General features: G+C 50.6%; 1 protein-coding gene across 1 annotated transcript in view; it reads left to right on the top strand.

Annotated features, from left to right (window-relative positions):
• The window catches only part of ERN1 (endoplasmic reticulum to nucleus signaling 1), a 62581-nt gene extending 49241 nt beyond the window's left edge, over positions 1-13340 (top strand). The window contains exons 11-22 of the mRNA XM_087826296.1: positions 890-1008; positions 2217-2408; positions 3863-4130; positions 4836-4926; positions 5231-5420; positions 6172-6271; positions 6509-6708; positions 9459-9606; positions 10588-10715; positions 11672-11795; positions 12219-12286; positions 13040-13340. Of these exons, the coding sequence (XP_087682422.1) occupies positions 890-1008; positions 2217-2408; positions 3863-4130; positions 4836-4926; positions 5231-5420; positions 6172-6271; positions 6509-6708; positions 9459-9606; positions 10588-10715; positions 11672-11795; positions 12219-12286; positions 13040-13252 (1841 nt within the window). The 3' untranslated portion in view covers positions 13253-13340. The remainder of the gene's footprint in view (positions 1-889; positions 1009-2216; positions 2409-3862; positions 4131-4835; positions 4927-5230; positions 5421-6171; positions 6272-6508; positions 6709-9458; positions 9607-10587; positions 10716-11671; positions 11796-12218; positions 12287-13039) is intronic.
• Positions 13341-18430: the final 5090 nt, after the last annotated feature.

The following is an 18430-nucleotide window of genomic DNA, read 5'->3' as shown; positions in this document are numbered from 1 at the left end:
CTTTTTTTTTCATAGAAGTAGTTTGGAAAACCTGTGTGAATGGACCCAGAGTAAGGGGAAAAATAGCTGATGAGCAGAGGCCACTAAAATGACAAGTCTACTCAGTTTTTATGACCATAAGAGAGATAAGGTTGAATAAAATAAGAAACTGAGATTTGATATTGCTTGATAATCTGTTTGGCTCTAAAATTAAATGACTCCACGCACCACCCAAAAGAGCCAGTTCACCTCTCCCCTTGGGCTGTCGGCACCCTGACACGTTCCTGTCTGTTCTCACGGAGACCAGATCTGCACACAGTAGATGCTCAGTGATGTGTAACGAAGACTGTAGTCATGAAATGGCTGCGTGGAGAACAGTGAATGAACGCTGAGAGCGCGTGACCCCCTGTCCCTCTAGCAGACATGGCCTTTGCTCCCTCGTGAGTAGCTCACCGCTTCCAGGACAGAAGTAGGGATAGAGCTCCCCGAGCAGTGTGACTACCCAGGTGGGATGTTGATGCTCTCAGGGGAGTGATGCTACAGGGTAGGTGCTGAAGGGAGAACTCCTTGAATTTTAAGCAAAGCTTCATGTTTCAGCAGTGGACAAGCTGTTAGGAATCACACACACAAGTCTTGCTCTGGAATGGATCCCCAACATCCTGATTCCTCTCATGACAAGGAGACTTCTTGCTCCTCATGAGATTCAGAATACTGTGTATGTGCTGTTAAGTAACAGAATGCCTATGTTGATGAGAAAGTTCTGGTAGCGGCCTCTCCTGTTCTCTCCCTTTACAAATGTGGGTGTTTGCATTGTGGACCTCTCGGTGGGCAGCAGCTGCTGCCTGAGCTTGGCATCGAATGCTGCCGGCACTCGGACGCTGTTCTCATGAAGGTTGGTTTCCTCTCCTAGGGCACCATGAAACACCGCTGTCTGCGTCTACCAAGATGCTGGAGAGATTCCCCAACAATCTGCCCAAACACCGGGAAAATGTGATTCCTGCCGACTCAGAGAAAAAGAGCTTTGAGGAAGTGAGTGGGAAAGTGGACAGTTACGGCTCTTCTTGCCAGGCGTTGGGGGATAAGGCATTGGCCGTTGCCTTTAGAGCTCACAGGCGACTGAGCAAGGGAGTCCATGTCTGCAGACCCTCAATCTGACACCCAGAAATAGCCACAGTTGAGATTTTCATATTTAATCGTCCAATCTTGAACAAAGAATCTTCTAAAAGTCCATTAAACTCCTGAGGTATATTTATGTGGTAATAAGACTTAACTGTTTTTAACGAACACACTTGAGCAAATATAACCAAATGAGTGTTGTCTCTGGTCACATGCTCAGCAGACATTCCTCAGCTGCCAGCTACACCCCAGCCATGACGTACATGGTGGGAGGGAGGCAACTGGAGGGGGAGAGAAGGGCACTGTAGGCAGAAGTCTGGGAGGGGGTGAGAGGTGTGAGCGTGTGGGGGTTGCTGGCCCTGCGCCCGCTGCAGAGGCTGTGTGTTCATTTCATTGCACACACAGCGCGCACCTGGACCACTGAGGTCCATGACTGAATAGCACATTTTTCTAAACCATGCTTGAAGTCCTAGAGATTCTGAGGAGCTTGGACAGAAGCTCTGCTTTTATCCGATTTAATTGGGGGCTTCTAAATAAAATTTTCTTTAACAAAAGGTCCTGATGCTTTTCAAAAACTTAGAAAAATAGAGGAATACTCAAATAAATACTCGTTTTTGGAGTCCCACTGAAAGTTACAAACAACACAAGAAAGCTGCTCTTTGACTTTATAGCCACGTGTGTGTATGCATGCACATATGTGTTTGTGTGGTTTTCCTTTTTTATTTGAAATGACGTTTCCACATGGGCTACTGATCGTTTCTCCAGACTCTGCTATAGGTGATTTCAGAGTTTCCGTAACTATTAAATGTCTCTTATCAAAGGAGGACGTTTTTGCCTTTATTGAGGATTTTTGAAAGAATATAGGATCTGAAGGCACTTTCAAATGTGTTGCTCTAAAAACTGTTCTTGAGTAATAACATCACAGCAATAATTCACCTCAAGGCAATTGCTTTGGGAAAGGCAGCGATGGTCTGGCCTTGTGCTCTTTGGGTGGGCTTAAAAAATTCCAACACATTTCATGGTATAGTCCTTGCTTATGAATTGTCAGTGCTTCTCTTGATTGGCTCACTTATATCTTGCTGGAAATTTTGCAGTGATGTAACTGCTCTCTCCCATACAAGGTTATCCACCTGGTTGACCGGACTTCAGAGAACGCGCCCACCACCGTTTCTCAGGATGTGGGGGAGAAGTTAGCTCATGCCCCCTCCAGGCCCGAGGCCCCCATGGACTCCATGCTCAAGGACATCGCCACCATCATCCTGAGCACCTTCCTGCTCATCGGCTGGGTGGCCTTCATCATCACCTATCCCTTGGTAAAGCTCGGCCCCTTTCCTTCGCCTTCCCGCATGTTTCCTAACCTCTATGCCTGTCACCTGATGTCAGTGAATTCCGGGCAAGAACATCAAACAATCAAATATGTTTCCTTTCATGTTTCAAAGTTAATATTTACTAATCTTCAAAACATTGTAATTAGGGAGACACCAGCTTCCCAAAAAAAGATGACTCTGTACCTCCATCTTACAGTTTAACTGATTGTACAAACTGATTTGTAAACCTTGCTTACAGCTCCTCTGGAATTGTTAATGATACTTTCTTTTTTAAATAATAGCCATAATAGGTGAAAATATGTTTAACTTTCTTTCCTTAAAAAGTGACTGTTAGAGATACCAGCACGAGTGAAAAAGGCAGTGTGGTAATCCCTTCCACTTTCTAGTTGGAAATACATGAGCTAAAATCACGTAGTCGCGTAGGTCATGTATTGGATAAAATATGCTAGAGAGATATTCCTTCATCAGGTTCTCAGAGCCCTGAAATGTTATCACCTTAGATAACAGTGCTTGGGAAGCTCATTTATAGGAAAGGGCATGATAAACCCTTTACTTTGGGGTGCTTTCCATTTGTTTAAGTGGGGTCACCTACATTGTTTTATTTTTTTATCTCACACAATCCTATGAAGTCATTATTATTTATTCGATGCCCACAGTGAAGAAGCTAGACTCTGGGAAGTTAAATAGTTTTCCCAAGGTTGCTCAGGCAGTAGATGGCATTTCCAGAATTTCAGCCCAAGGTTAAGAAAAAGAGAGGGAGAGAGAGAGCACTGGAAACTCCCAGTGGGTTGTTGGATACTACTCATCCCTTCAGTCCCCTTCCCAAGCCTGGGTAGTAATTATCACAGGCCGCTCTGCTTCAGATTATGCCGGAATGAACTTTCAGAATGAGAGAGGTGAGGAAGGCAGCGTGGTGACGGGGAAGTGGGGGCAGCGGGAGCTTGGCAGGCCCGTGTCTCAGCCCCCTTCTGCCGCACCCAGTCTGTGTGGCTGAGGGCCGATGGCTGTCAGGCTCCGAGCTCCAGCTACCTCCTCTGCCTCTGGATTGCTGACAGTCTGTGCACTACCCCCTGTCAAGTGCATGGCCAGAGTCCCAGCAAGCCAGTTTCCCCCGTGTCCACCACATTCTCAACCATTCTTCTTGTTTCGTTTCACGTTTGTAAGAACTTCCAGACTTCCCTAAAAGTCCCTTCTCTGTTGCCCCTGCCTGGTGGCCATTCAGCCTCCAGTAGGGAAAATGGGCTGTCCTGGGAAGCCTAACAGGCAAAAGACCTCCAGCCATTAAAGGGATCCTGCCTCCTGTGCTTTCCCGCTGGTCTCTCCTACCCCGTGGGTTCCTGTAAAGCTCACCCGCTTCTCTGGCACAGGGAGCCTCCCCTTCCTGCCACAGGTGTCCCAGGGACAAGCCTCACTCGTCTGGATGTGTGTTCTCTTCCCAGAGCATGCATCAGCAGCAGCAGCTCCAGCACCAGCAGTTCCAGAAGGAACTGGAGAAAATCCAGCGCCTGCAGCAGCAGCAGCTGCCCTTCCACGCACCTGGAGACGTGGCTCAGGACGCCGAGCTCCTGGACTCTTCTGGCCTGTACTCGGAGAGCTCGGGCGCCAGCAGCCCCAGCACGTCCCCCAGAGCCTCCAACCACTCGCTGCACTCCAGCAGCTCTGCCTCCAGGGCCGGCACCAGCCCCTTCCCGGAGCAGGACGATGAGGGTAAAGCGAGTTGCCCTTGACTCTCACCCGAGGGACAGCACCACGGCCGCCTGGGAGTGTCCTTGGGCTCATGAAGCGCCGTCGTGTTCTCACCTGACTCCCTCCACTCTGGGAACGGGTTCTGTCCCGCCCCGTGGCCTCTCCCCCTCACAGGGCCTTCTGGGGCCCCCTTGACCCTCCTTCCATCTTGTCCCTTAAAGGCTGGGGATCACTACTGACCAGGGGTGCACCGGCCACCTGGCTTGAGCGCATTTCCGAGGCCAGCCAGGGGCCAAGGAAGAAAGTGCACCTTTCCCCTGGGAGGCTGGCCCAGGCTGGGTGTCAGGATAAGAGGCCTCAGAGTCCTGAGTCTCAGGCGGGAGGCTGCAGCAGGTCTCTCCCTTTCACACGCCTGCCATTGCTGCCCGAGTGGCTCAGATGCTAATCTTTGAGGTGGATCTATAGAGAGCCCCTGTCTTTGGGAAAGTATAAGACACTCTCACAGCAATGCAGAGGCAGAACTAGGGGGCAGGGGACAGGGGGAGGAGGTGGTCCTGGGCACGAATGAGGAGTGGGCCCAGCAGCTCTTGCCTGCCAGGGGCCTGGGGCATAGAGCCTCTGAAATGCCACGTCCTGATCTTTGCTCAGGAAGCTGGTAGCCATCCTGACTGCACAGTTATTTAAGCTGTTTGTTTGACACAACCCCTTTTTCCTGTTTTGTCCTAGATGAGGAGACCAGCATGGTAATGATTGGGAAAATTTCATTCTGTCCCAGGGATGTTCTAGGCCATGGAGCGGAGGGCACAATTGTGTACCGGTGAGTGGATTGGAGAGCCCTGTGCCTTCACCATGTCAGGCGGGGGTGCCCGTCGGCTTGCAGGCATCATGCCAGGCTCCAGGGCACAGCAGGGTCATAGCCGTGACTCAGACGGAAGAGTCCCGCCTCCAGGGAGAGGTGATGACCACAGGGCTGCCTGGTGGGTGGTTGGGGCCTCGGGGGCTGTGAGGCTGATGAGTGGCTGCTGCGTCAGAGGAGAGGGAGCATTGTGGGTCCACGGGTCTCCTGTCATCTCCACAGCCCTATGGCACCTCCCAACCTGGCCCCACTCCTTGTCCTGCAGGGGCATGTTCGACAACCGCGACGTAGCAGTTAAGAGGATCCTTCCCGAGTGCTTCAGTTTCGCCGACCGCGAGGTCCAGCTGCTGCGAGAATCTGACGAGCACCCAAACGTGATCCGTTACTTCTGCACGGAGAGGGACCGGCAGTTCCAGTACATCGCCATCGAGCTGTGCGCCGCCACTCTGCAGGAGGTGGGTGCCCGCGGTCCAAGCAGCTTTGCCACCCCACTGCCACCTCCCTTCTCTAGGCAGCTGGGCATGGTTTCAGGGACTGCCAAATATAATGTACTCATTTTAAACATAGTTTGATGCATTTTGACAAAGCTGCATACCCATTTAACCAGTCAAAACGTAGAGCATTTTTATCACCCCAACTTTAATTGGATGGTCCCTCAGCCTGCCTGGACAGTCTTTGGTTGTGGTAGCACCTGTCTCTCTTGGCCTCTGGAGTACTGGGCTGGTCCTTCTCCCAGGGCTGGTGTGGGCTTGGAGGATGCTTCTTGAGGACTCGAGTCTCTAGAATCATCCAGTGAACTCCTTTTGCTCAGTTTCCAACTCACCGTGAAGCTACTCCAGGATCATTCACTTGTAGGTTTACCTGTATTAGGCAGCTAACTTGAGTTTTTTACCCTCTTATCTTTCCCACTTATCTAAACCAGCAAGTTGGAGCTGGGCTGGTTTGTTTAAATTAGCCTGTGACTTCAGGAAGAAGTCTGCTGGAAAATTAGGATTTGGACACAGACTATTGTCAGTAAGACTTCCGATTTCTTTCTTAAAATTTGATCAAAGAAAGTGAGCTGACTCAATACCAAATGTTAAAAAGCTGGAGGCAGGATTTTTCTAAATAAATTTGTATCAGTTTTTAAAAAAGAGAGAGACAGAATGCATTGAGGGCCACGTCCTGAGGCTGTGAGCCATGGTGTAGCCATTGTGTCTCTTGCAGTACGTGGAACAGAAGGACTTCGCCCACCTTGGCCTGGAGCCCATCACCCTGCTGCAGCAGACCACCTCCGGCCTGGCCCACCTGCACTCCCTCAACATTGGTGAGAGGCTTCCCTTTCCAAGGCCGCAGCTGCCCCTGTGGGCCTTGGCTCTGCTGAAGCTCTTTGCTGCATCACTGGTGTGCAGATTGTATAAGAGTTTGAGGAGGACCCTTATGTAGTTGAAAACCTTCAGAGGTGGCAGGTCTGGTGGGAGCCTGAGGAGGGTGCACTCGCATCGCAGAAGGAGGCCTGATGTTGCCCGTGGTTAACATTGTACTAATCCCGAGATCTGTGTAGTTCACAGAGACCTGAAGCCCCACAACATCCTCCTCTCCATGCCCAATGCACACGGCAGGATCAAGGCCATGATCTCCGACTTCGGCCTCTGCAAGAAGCTGGCAGTGGGCAGGCACAGCTTCAGCCGCCGTTCAGGGGTGCCGGGCACGGAAGGCTGGATCGCCCCAGAGATGCTGAGCGAAGACTGCAAGGAGAACCCCGTGAGTAATGAGCACAGTCCTTCGAAAACCTCAGCCTCTTGTATCTTCAGGAGTTAGAGCCTTTGGCTCCAAGACGTGGGGCTGGAGCACAGGTGGCTGGAGTGACATTTGCTCAGCAGAGAGCATGCTGCTGGCCCTTGCATATTGTCTCACAGCCAGATGAACCAAGGGGGCAAATGGGGGCGTGTGTCTGTTCTTTTTCCTCCCCTTTCCCAGTCACTTTCCCCCCGATTTTGGCAACTCAGAACTTGCATAAGGTGAACAAACTTCCAGCTTTTATTCTTTTTCCCCGTTTTTATTCTCCCAACTTTCTGTTTTAGAATTTTTAGACGTACAGAAAATTGAAAGTCTATGTCAGTGAATACCTCTGTGCCTCTGCCCAGATTCAACATTTGTTAATATTTTTCACTTTATTTTTGTCTCTGGACCATTGGAATATAAGAGGAGGGCACCCCAGTCCTTCACCCTTAAATACCCTACCACGTGTCCCCAAGAACAAGTCCAGTCTACTTCCTGACCTTTTACCGTTCTCACACCTCAATAGTCAGCATTTGGTGCCTAAGTTCAATCTACAGTCAGAGTTCCTGTGTTTTTTACAGAGCTGGGTTTTGTAAACCGGGTCCAGTCAGGTGCCTTGCATTGCATTTGGTTACCTCTCCTTGCTCTCCTTCGGTCCTCCGACCTTTTTGTTCCGTGGTAGTGACTGTCCGAGGGCCGCGGGCAGCTGTCTGTAGAGTGCCCCTTGTGGGACTTGCTCACTCATTTCCTCGTGACGGTGTTCAATGGGCCTGTCTATTCCTTGTATTTCCTGTGAACTAAAAGGTCTAAAGGATCGATTGTATTAAAGTTCAGTGTTTTGGGCAGCGCAGTCACAGGACAGCATCGGGAGGCACGAGGTGGCAGGTTGTGCCATTACTATTGGACCCCTGCTAGTGATGCCAACTTAACTCACCTGGCGCAGGTGGCGGCCACTTCCCACCGTGAAGTCCACTTTCCCTGTGTCACTAGTTCCATGTGGCGTAATGCTTGGGCACAGTGTGGATGTCCTTTCCGCCAACAGCCATTACCCGACAGCGCAGCATCGGGTGCAGCGTTACCCGACGGGCAGCCCTTCCTGGAATCACTCACCTCAGTGGGGAGTTCTTTCGTTACCTGACATTTTTCTGTCAAGAAAAGCTTTGTTTTTTATCCCCTTTCTCTCTGTTTTCTTCTTTTTTTAAAGTTACTATGAATTCATGGATTTTTAAAATAGTGTTTAATCCATTATAGTCCTTTCTTCTTCCCTTTTTCATTTCTCCTTTTGACACTCAAGGTTGGGCCAGTGGGGGCCCTTCATGCTGGTGTCTTCGTGCGTTTGCTAAGAGCACGTTCGTGTTTCGGCACCTTACCCCGCACCTCCCTGGTCCAGGCCCGGATGGGAGCAGCCAGCCTAAAATAGGTTACAGTCAGAGAGCCTCTTACCCAGTTCACGGGGACCGGCCGCTGGTCAGTTAATCAAAGAATTCTGTTACAATGAAGAGTCGTGAGAAAATACATTACACTTTAAACATTTTAGCTTAAAACAAGTACTGTGACTTGTTAAGTAATAGAAATCTTTGATGTAGGTCAAGATTTTTTCTTCAAATTTGGGCCCAGCTGAATGGTGTTGTCCGTTTCCTCTCTTGTGTGAAGTGCACTCACATGCCACTTCTGTTCCTTCTAGGTTGAGACTTAGACTTTCCAAATACTTCCTTAGAGCAGAATCCTAATTTTCAACTATTTATGTCCCTGTCCCTTACAGTTGATTGAGTCTCCCACATCTAATTCATAGGAGTTTTGTAGCCAGTCCTTTTGTCAAATGTTTGCAAAGATTCAACTCACCTGCAACTTGGTGGCAGTCGTATTTTAACAGCTTATGGAATATTTAAATTATAAGAACAAGTGGCATAATAAGTTTGGGAAAGAATATAACAGAGCATAGAGATGAGCTTTCGGGAGCAGAGGGACCCAGGTGTATAAGACAAGAGCCCTCCAGCGTCAGTGTAAGTGTACTGGGGACGTCAGGCAGCGTGGGCTGGGGAAAACGGGGGCCTTAATGATACACCCATGAGTAGGTGAAGCGACAGGTGAGAGCTTCAACTGTCGTGGACTTGTTCTTCCTGTCCCGAATCTGTCACCCACATAAGGAAAATTCTGATGCGTTAGAGTAAGGATGGTTGGGCTTGGTAATTAGAAGACCTGAGTCTTGTCCTGGGTGTCACTATCCAGCAGTGACCCTGGGCTCGTCATTGAACCGTTCTGTCCATGTCTTTATCTGGGGATGGTGACATTTGCTGTGCTCCCCTCACGGGCTGTTTTGAGGATGAGTGACAGTATAGCGTTGGTGCCGGCATGTTTTCTCCAGTGTGGAAGGTGACGAGCTCCTGGCGCGCTCTCACTGGCTCCTCAGGTTTCCGCTGGAGATCTAAGTGGTGGAGCCTGATAGCAGCAGCGCCCCGAGCTGTGCTCGGGAGCCCCCTAGTGTTACGTCCAAGTAGCGCGAGCTGGAAATCACACCCGCACATTTGCCTAAGGCCGTTTCCCCCACAGACGCAGAACGAGTTTGTGCGGCACCTGCAGGGTGCCCAGCACTGCTCTGGGCAATTCCCAAATGTTCGCTGGTCCTCCCACGACACCGTCAGCGTGGAGGAAGTGGCAGCTACAGGCCTCTCTGCTGCTGGGTCAGAAGGAGGGTTCCCCAGAAGGCCTCTCACACCTGCGCTTCTTTTCAGACCTACACAGTGGACATCTTCTCTGCGGGCTGCGTGTTTTACTACGTGATTTCTGAGGGCAGCCACCCTTTCGGCAAGTCCCTGCAGCGACAGGCCAACATCCTCCTGGGCGCCTACAGCCTCGACTGCTTACACCCCGAGAAGCACGGTGAGCAGGCAGCGGGGTGGGCGGGGGCAGGATGGTGACAGCTCTGTGTTCCCAGGGGTCCTTCTGTCTGCTGCTCACCTGTGCTGCCAGGAGCTATTCTTGGAGCACCCCCTTCTGAAGCCAGGAAGCTCTGAGTTTCCTTCGAGTCACCCAGTTACCTGTGTGACCTGGGCAGGACCCCCTTTGGGGACCTGTGTTCCCAGCTGTGACTTGTGAAGGGTAAATAATCTGAGATCCTTCCTGCACCAATACTCGGGAAGACACATAGTCTGTGCTTCATAGACTGGACCGTCTCTTGTCCGCAGCAGTGGTCAGTGGGTGCGGACTGGGCTGGGGACAGGCAAGGTTGGTCCTCGCTCTCCAGGCCTGGGTGCAACAAGTCTTTCTTCCTCACTTCAAGGTTTTCTGCGTTTAATTCGCCCATGACACCCCAGTTGTTTTTTAATTAACTTTTAAAAATTAAAACTAACATACTGTTTTGCTTATGGATTAATTTTCCTTATTCCCTGTAGATAAACACATTAGTTTAAGGCCCATAATTCCATTACACAGTGATGAATGACATCTTTATATGTATGATTCTGGTCATCTGTCTAGACATGTGTGCATGTTTTTATTTAAAATGGGGTTAAAGGTACATACTATGTTGCAACATGCTCGTTTTTTAGCTTCACCTTGACTATCTCTCCATGTCGATTTGTATTGAGACAGAGCGTTGTGCTAATGGCCCCATTTCAGGATATGGAGGCGTGGCAGTCACCCGAGCCTCTGATAGTGGGTATTTCCAGTCCTTTCCACCAACTGTGGTGAGGACTGTCCTTATCAGCTGAAGATTTTTGCGCAAGCTCTTAATTATGTTGCTGGAATGAATTCCTGTTGGAGTCTCGAGTCCAAGGGCATGCGGATGGTTAAGGCCGGGGCAGTTTACCGCGGCCTCGGGCTGGTGATCATGCGTTGCGTGTTTATTGTCCTCCCCCATAGAAGACGTCGTCGCCCGGGAGCTAATAGAGAAGATGATCGCAATGGACCCTCAGAAGCGCCCGTCGGCGAAGCACGTGCTGAAACACCCGTTCTTCTGGAGCCTGGAGAAGCAGCTCCAGTTCTTTCAGGTGGATACATTTGTTCTCTTTAGCCAGACTCTCCATTTAACTTTCTACAGATTTTGAAAAGATAGCAAGGACAGAGAATTAAAAAATGATCCATGGTCCCTTAGCAAGAGGTAACCAGGCCTGACATTTTAAAAATATTTTCTTCATAAAATAAAATTGTGATTAGGATCAAACTATATATACAGTTTTGTATCTTGCTTTTTTCTTTTTTTCTTTCTTTTTTTTTTCTTCTGTATATATTGTAAGTATTTTTCCATGTTGAAGATCTAAAATTTTAACGACTATTGTATTCTATCATGTGGATGTGCCATAATTTTGAAACTTTATATTATGGGAACTTTCAAATGCACACAAAAGTGGAGGGAAAACAGTGATGAACTACCAGTTAGCCGTCAGCCAGTTCCAACAATTATTAACTCAGCCTCTGCCCTCTCTCCACCCCTCCCCACCCCAGGTTATTTTGAAGCAAATCTCAGAAGTCCTATAGTTTCATTCAAGTTTCATAGATTTTCTTCTATCATCTTGTACTCAATCTTTGCCCAGATCTTAAGATAGATTCTGAAAAGTTAAATCATGGGATCAGTGGATATTAACGTGGTTTGGCTGTGTTAAGGCCTCGTGGTATTGCCGGGTGGCTTTAGGGAAGGTGATGTGTCTCTCAGGGTCTTCCCTGGTGGAAAATGCAGGTGAAGTGCTCAGGATCTGGACAGGTGTGCGTCTGTGTCATCTCTCTGTCATGGAGACGTCTGTGTGGGCCTCCGCAGTGAGCAACAGACCTGGCTGCTCACAGGGGAGAAGTTAACGGATTGGGGGCAAAGGTAGAACTCTTGCTGTCCTTCTCTGAGGCAGACTTCAGCCCAGGCTCAAGACTCGTGTAGCAGTGACTGCTCTTACTTGGTGTCGGTCCTCCAGCGCTCAGCTTCTCTCCACACTGACCACCCTTGTCTCCCTCATAGGACGTGAGTGACCGAATAGAAAAGGAGTCCCTGGACGGCCCGATCGTGAAGCAGCTGGAGAGAGGCGGGAGAGCTGTGGTGAAGATGGACTGGAGGGAGAACATCACTGTCCCCCTGCAGACAGGTGACCACACGGAAGCCCCTGGGAGTAAATGTTGCCACAAATGTTCCCAAAGTTGCAGCCGTTTCTAAGAAGCAGATGGAAATGGCAACTCCAGGCTGTTTAGGCTCCAGGCACTATGTACTGTATGGAGGCTCTCTATGGGTGTTTCATCTGGTTAGGATGAAGTCAGACCACTCCACCAGTGTGTTTTATTTTTGTCTCTGAGTGACAAGTCAGTGGTGGGTGGTGTTTCTCTCTGGTAATGGTGTGATCAGAAGGTGAGACTCAGACCAGCACAGCCCCAGGGTTCAGCCTGGGGAGTGTGTGCTCCCCTCCACGATGAGTGTATAGTTGTTTCAGTCTGATCACTTAATCCCCAGGAGCCCCAGGATTTATTTTCTTGCGAAATGTGTTTGTTGCATTGCATTCCTTGTTTTTTCCTAGATCTGCGTAAATTCAGAACCTATAAAGGTGGCTCCGTCAGAGATCTCCTCCGAGCCATGCGAAATAAGGTGAGGGCTGTGAACCCAGCCACATAGCCACCCTCCTCCTCTCATCCATTCTCTACAAGTCCTTTCACCATCCTGGATTCTGACCTTAAAAAGGCTGGGTTGCCTTAGCCAGACTTGACAAACTAGAGACTTTCTTCCCTTATATGGGCTTTGTCTTCAGGGACATTGAGGTGAGCAGTTACCTGGGAAGGAGGCTTTCTGGTGCCTGCATCCTGTGTGGTCTCTGCTGACCTGTATGGTGCCCTCTGCCTCCTGATCCAGTGCCAGCCGTATAAACCCCCTAACAGGATCCTCTGGACACCTTCCCACATGGGCCTGTCTCCAAGGCCCAGGGCAGAGGCTCCACTTGTTCTCTTGGAGGGAACTGGGGGTGCTCTTGGCCTGGGCTGTCACAGCGCAGCCTTCACACAGGGCCCAGGCCCAGAAGAGGCCTCCAAGCCCATTGGGACAGACACTTCAGTTCCAGGCGATTTTAATCTGCTTGAGGCTGCCAGGAGCCTTGCTAGGTCTTGATGTCACAGGAGACCTGACCGGCCCCTCCCCACGCTGGGCCTCGCTGAGCTCCAAGGCCACCTCCCAAATGAGGGGAAGGAGGTGGGGCGAGCAGGATGGCTCTAGGGCCTCTTCAAACCTTTCTCCTTTTCTCTGCAGAGCCAGCTAACATTCGCTCTTCCTTAAGTAACAAAAGGATCTCTTTCCAGCATTTCATGAGCTCTCTGACAACCTGTGTCTGTGTGTCTGTCCTGTTTGCAGAAGCACCACTACCGGGAGCTGCCTGTGGAGGTGCGGGAGACCCTGGGCTCCCTCCCCGACGACTTCGTGCGCTACTTCACGTCGCGCTTCCCCCACCTCCTCTCTCACACCTACCGGGCCATGGAGCTGTGCAGCCACGAGAGGCTCTTCCAGCCCTACTACTTCCACCCGCCCCCGGAGCCTCAGCCCCCCGTGACTGCAGAGGCCCTCTGAGCCAGGCGGCCTCCGTTCCGGTGGCCCCAGCTGTGACTGAGGGCCTGATGTCCGCAAGCCAGAGCCCGCAGCCCTCCCGCCAAGCGGGGAGACCAGGCTCCCACACCCAGTGCCTTGAGCGGCCTGCTCTGCAGCCAGCAGAGGAGGGTGCAGACCCCGGGAAGGGGGCGAGGTGACCCCTCCTGACCTGCAGGAAGCTGGGAAGATGGTGGCTGTGAAAGCTTCACCGTCAGGGAACGTCTGCAGAGAAGGGTCCGCCCCAGAGGCAGCAGCAGGGGCGCCCCCCACCTCCTGGATAAACTCGCTTCAGACTTAGGTTTCTTTTTAAACTTCCTGTCTGATGTCAGCCTGTGAGCCTTTAAGGGAGAGAGAGGAAGAAGCACTAAGTTCTGCCTGCGCGCCGGGCCCAGGAGCATCTCTCTTCTCGACCAGCAGGCTGAGGGGCACTAAGTGCAGCCACTGCTAGAGATGGGGCTCGCGAGGTGAGGGTGCTGCCGAGGAGGAGGACATTCAGAGGGTGTCATCCCTGGAGACAGAGATCACTGATCCCCAATCACAAGTGCGCCCAGATACCCCAGGTCACTGTGACCAGTGTTTCCCTGGGGGCAGCAGGGCCTTGAGCATGGAGCATGGTGTTGGGACAGGTCAGCGGTAAACTCTGGAAATTGAGGATGTGTCTACGAAGGTCTCAGGAATGAAGAGGACAGTCTGTCCCGAGGCAGCTGCGGCCCCGTGTACTGGTGGCCCAAATGGTGGCTTTTGGTGGCTTTGTGCCCTGGACCATTTAGGGATGTTTAGGAGCATTTGGGGCAAGAAGTGGTAATTCCCTGGCTGTGAAGGACACAGGCAGGGTCAGGCCTTCGGGATCTGAGGGGAGCAGGCCTAACAAGCCACAGTGGCCACCCCGGGAGAGCCCTGGGCCAGAGGATAAGCGATGGGGCCTCTGTCCCTGGAGCCAGCGGGATTGGCCGAGGGCTTGGGAGCCAAGGCCAGGGTCACCGTGTACTTTGTGGGCAGGATTTTGTTTCTCTTGGCAGATTTTAATAAGTTTATATTTTGATCATACTGTAGCTACATTAGCACAAGCGAGCCAAACTTAACTCGAAGCTCACTCGTGAAGAAAGGCAGTACATCTGTGTGGTACGGAAGACCCCCTCCCTCGCGGGAAGAGTGTTCGTGTTCGGAGCACTCGCCAATGCCGATGAAAGCACAACGTTACATCACTATACGCGCCTCTTAACCAACCTCAAAGTCATATTCCCTAAATTATGTCAATACCGCGTTATTTTCCCCGGGAATTTAATGTAATTGTTAGTTTTCGTTTCAGTCAAGAATTCCTGTCTTCTCTACCGAGAGCGTTAGAGGTTAGGTGCAGCCGGGCACCGCGTGCGGACGCGTTCTCTGGGCTTTCTCCAGCCCCGCGGGCCTGGGCCTCCGCTGGGAGTGCGGATGTTGCGTCGAGTTGCCCCGACTGACAGAGGAATCACTGTTTCTCACTGTGCGACGTTTTCCCGCGTGGAGGCCACGCATCCAGACCTCTCGTTCTGCCTTTGTAGACTGCTGTTCCTCCTGTCATCATGCCTAAAATCACCTTTTCTCTTAAATTAATATTCTCCTACATCTTTAAACCTCACCAGTTACCTCATTCAGACCGTGGAGCCCTGGCGTCTCTGGTTGGCATCGTGGGGTCTACCGCGCCTCCCATTTTTCACGAACACAGCCAGACGGGTTTCTTTTCCTGCTCTGATTGGCCTGTGCCGGCCCCATTCTGCACGTCACTTTGCCACCAGGCCCGAGTGGGGCTAGCCCGAGAGACAGGTGGAGAGGGTGGCACGAGTGACTTCCAGGACGCTCGGCGCTGCTGAAGGCCCTCTCCGGGGAGTAGTCAGGTCATGTCTAGCTGCCCAGTACTTGTCATCTCTCTGTTTTGGCTCAACTTGCCTGCAGGAAAACTTTTTTAAAATGCCTTTTCTGCTTATTTGTTTCTAACCACCCAACTTGCTCAAACTCATTTATTCACCATATACTGGGGCGCTGGGTGCTAGGGACAGAGAGGTGGACGAGATAGTTAGAAGCCCTGCTTTCATAAGAGCCTGTTGTGAAGACAACAATAAAGAAATATTAGTGCTGTGAAGAAGCCCAGGGGGCGGGGAAGGGGTTTGCATCTTTTCAGTCTTCAAGCCGGCCGTGTCCCAGGACCCACCCAAACTAGCCAGGTTGCTTTCTGTCCATCTCTTTGTCGCCTGTAGGGCCCAGGCACTCACCAGTCCTTCTGGTGGTTGGAAGAGGCCTTACCTGGGAACTTGTCCTGAAAACACCTGGGACATCCTCTGGTAGATCTCATTCCAGTCTCTAGAATTGGGGTTTCCTGTTGTGCACCTGAGCTCTTTGACCTTGAGTATGATTCCTAGAAGGCTGCGGAGCTTTTTAGAAATACTTGGTCTTCATTTTTACAACAGAATTTAGTTGCATCTTCTAGGAATCCCGAGGACACTACAATTTCTTCAAATCTTGTGTTGAACCTTGTATTGAATCTGTCTTTGGGATACCTGCCAGAATTTCCCTTGTTGCTTCTTGTGTCTTTTTAATTTCATCTTATAAAGACTCCACATGTCACTAGGCACCAGAGCATTTGCACTTTTGGGAATCACTGGTGTTATTTGAGAAGTCACTAAACCGTCTAGTTGCCAAGGTATAAAATCCTGGGTGCAAAGGTGTCCTCCCCTCCCCCGGCCTCAGTGCAATAGTCACCGTAAGTTCTTTCCAGTGAGATGTCACTGACCCATTACATGTATTATATTGGAAGATCCACGTTAGTGGGTCCAGAAAAGTATTTTCTTCCCATCAAAAAAGGTCGTTATCAGCATTAACCCTGATCCTTCCAGTAAGGTTTTATGTGGACGTGACTCATTTATCTTTGCACTTCTGTCTCCCTGCATTACGAGATGATTTGGTTGCTGATCTGACCTCTCGCCAATGTGGGGGCCTTTGGGTTGCAGGGCTTTCTCCTTCTGGCTGCTATCTTTTCAGAAGCTGAACTCTGGCCAGCTTTGGATTTCCCAGGACTGTTCCCATCCCCCGTCTCTGGATTGGATCCTCAGCCTTGCAGTCCTTGTGGAGGTGGGCTAGGAAGACCTGCAAGAGAAAGCCCAGCACCCCTGTAAAGAGCCCCTTTAAATCCTCTTTTGCTTTCTCTCTACTCATTCGGTTTTGGAAATCCTTTTTCTTCATATCTCCCAGCATTTCTTTTCCCCCCGGTCATCCCTTCACCGCCTGGAGTTGTTTAGATGCGTATGACCTGGCATCAGCCTTTTCCTGGAAGGAAATCATCAGGGGTGTCTTACGGATGAGCCAAATTTCCACCTCCCAGGGTTGGACCATTATCTTTTAAACCAAAGGGCCTACTCTTCTGTACTTGATGAAACAGTGATTTCCCGTGAGTTACTGTGGTTCTGGCTTTTGGAGCAGCAATTAAATCTCGTCTCTCTTCATTGGAAAACCACAAAGAACCATCCGCAGTGAGCCTCCCGCTGGAGCAGCCTTAACCAACAACTCCAGCCAAAGTCCCTGCCCCCTTGCCTCCCCCGAGCTCTTCAGTGTTTGGTGGGTGCAGCATTCCTTTTCTGTGTCCCAAAAGCTGTGATGGGGGTGTCCCCACTTACCTACAAAGCATTACCAGTCAACTCTGCCGCATTCTCAGATGCAAACCTTATGTAGTGTTCTTTTTGCAGTGACCTATTTATTTAACCTATTTATATTTATTTAATTTTTACTCTGAAGTATATCCAGTTATAATTGCACTTGCTTAAAGCACATAAGATTTGTTTTGGACAACACCCCTGATCATTTTAAAACTGGAAAAGGAAAAGTTATACTGTATCCTTCCACGGGATGGACGCCTTACAGTAGTTTTCTTAGTAAAGGGTGAATAATTTGGTCGTGGTAAACGTGTAAATTTTTGAGTGATTTTTTAAAAAATTCTGTGCCATTGTGTCTTCTCTGTGGATGGTTTACTGTTAAATGTGTGTTAATTGTGTGATACAATCCTCTTTGTGGAGCCTAAAATCCTCCTTTTTAGCTTTATATTTTATAAACTGCCAGATTGTACAATTTCTATGTGTATTTTTAAAGCTCCATGATGTGAGGGTAATTATATAAGTGAAACGGCCTATTTTTGTACCTCCTGTACAGTTTTATAATTCTGCTGATTGATGATGGCATCTTATGTTGAGCCGACCACAAATAAAGGTAGTTTTAGATTTGGAAGTCAAGTTCATCTTCTTACAGACTCGGCCACCTCTCAGGCCACGGGGTCGTTCTCAGCTGCCTTCCTGGCAGAGGGTGTGGATGGTGAGGGTGAGCAGCTGGCTCGGCCCTGGGAGGGCGGGTGGGGGTGCAGTTGCCCACTGGTGCCCATGGCAGGGAACAGGGCTGGAACACCCATCGTCCTTGGTGGCTCTTTGTGGGAAAAGGTCCTTTGAAACACTACAGCAAGTCCCCCAACGTATCAATTTGAGCTGAATTCCAGGAAGGTGGCCGGGTTGGGACAAGAATTAGGCTCCAGCAGAGTTTGGGGCGCGTGTACAGTGAGTAGGATACTGGACCAAGAAACCCAGGAGAAACCCACTGAGGTAGTGCGGCCAACACAGTGCTGGGAAAGCAGGCAGCACATCTTCCCACACACCAGGGAATGAGCTCAGGATCCTGGCTTTCAGGAGCCCGCCATCATGCTTTCTCCCCTCCCATCCCTCTGGTGGAATCAGAGGACGCTCTGCTTTCTCCTGCACCACCCAGAAGGGAGACGCCAAAGGGCCCACCAGCCCCAGGACAGCTTAGGTGGGGCTCGGCTTCAAGGCTGGCTCCTTCCGCTTGGTCCACCACCATCCCCCCCTTCCCCCCCCAGTGGGCACCAGACACACCCACCCGCCCTCTGCAACACTGGACATAGCAGATCCAAGGGCACGCAAGGTGCTCGGGCTGCTGTTGGCGCCTGCTCGCTTCCTGTCACCTGATACAGCAGCAGAGACAGCTCCTGGATTCCCCACAGAGCTGTTAAGCCAGGACTGTGTCTACCTCTTGAATTGGCCCAGGCCAGGGAGCGAGGCAGCTGGTAGCATCCTTGGCTGCTGCTGAGAACACGGGAAGCCAGCAGGTGGATGAGCCCCTGACACGCGGGGC

The sequence above is a fragment of the Miniopterus natalensis genome, chromosome 17 (genome assembly GCF_054644295.1).
Source record: "Miniopterus natalensis isolate mMinNat1 chromosome 17, mMinNat1.hap1, whole genome shotgun sequence".
Taxonomy (NCBI): domain Eukaryota; kingdom Metazoa; phylum Chordata; class Mammalia; order Chiroptera; family Miniopteridae; genus Miniopterus; species Miniopterus natalensis.
The sequence above is the reverse complement of the archived record's forward strand: the minus strand, read 5'-3'. Positions and strand labels throughout refer to the sequence as shown.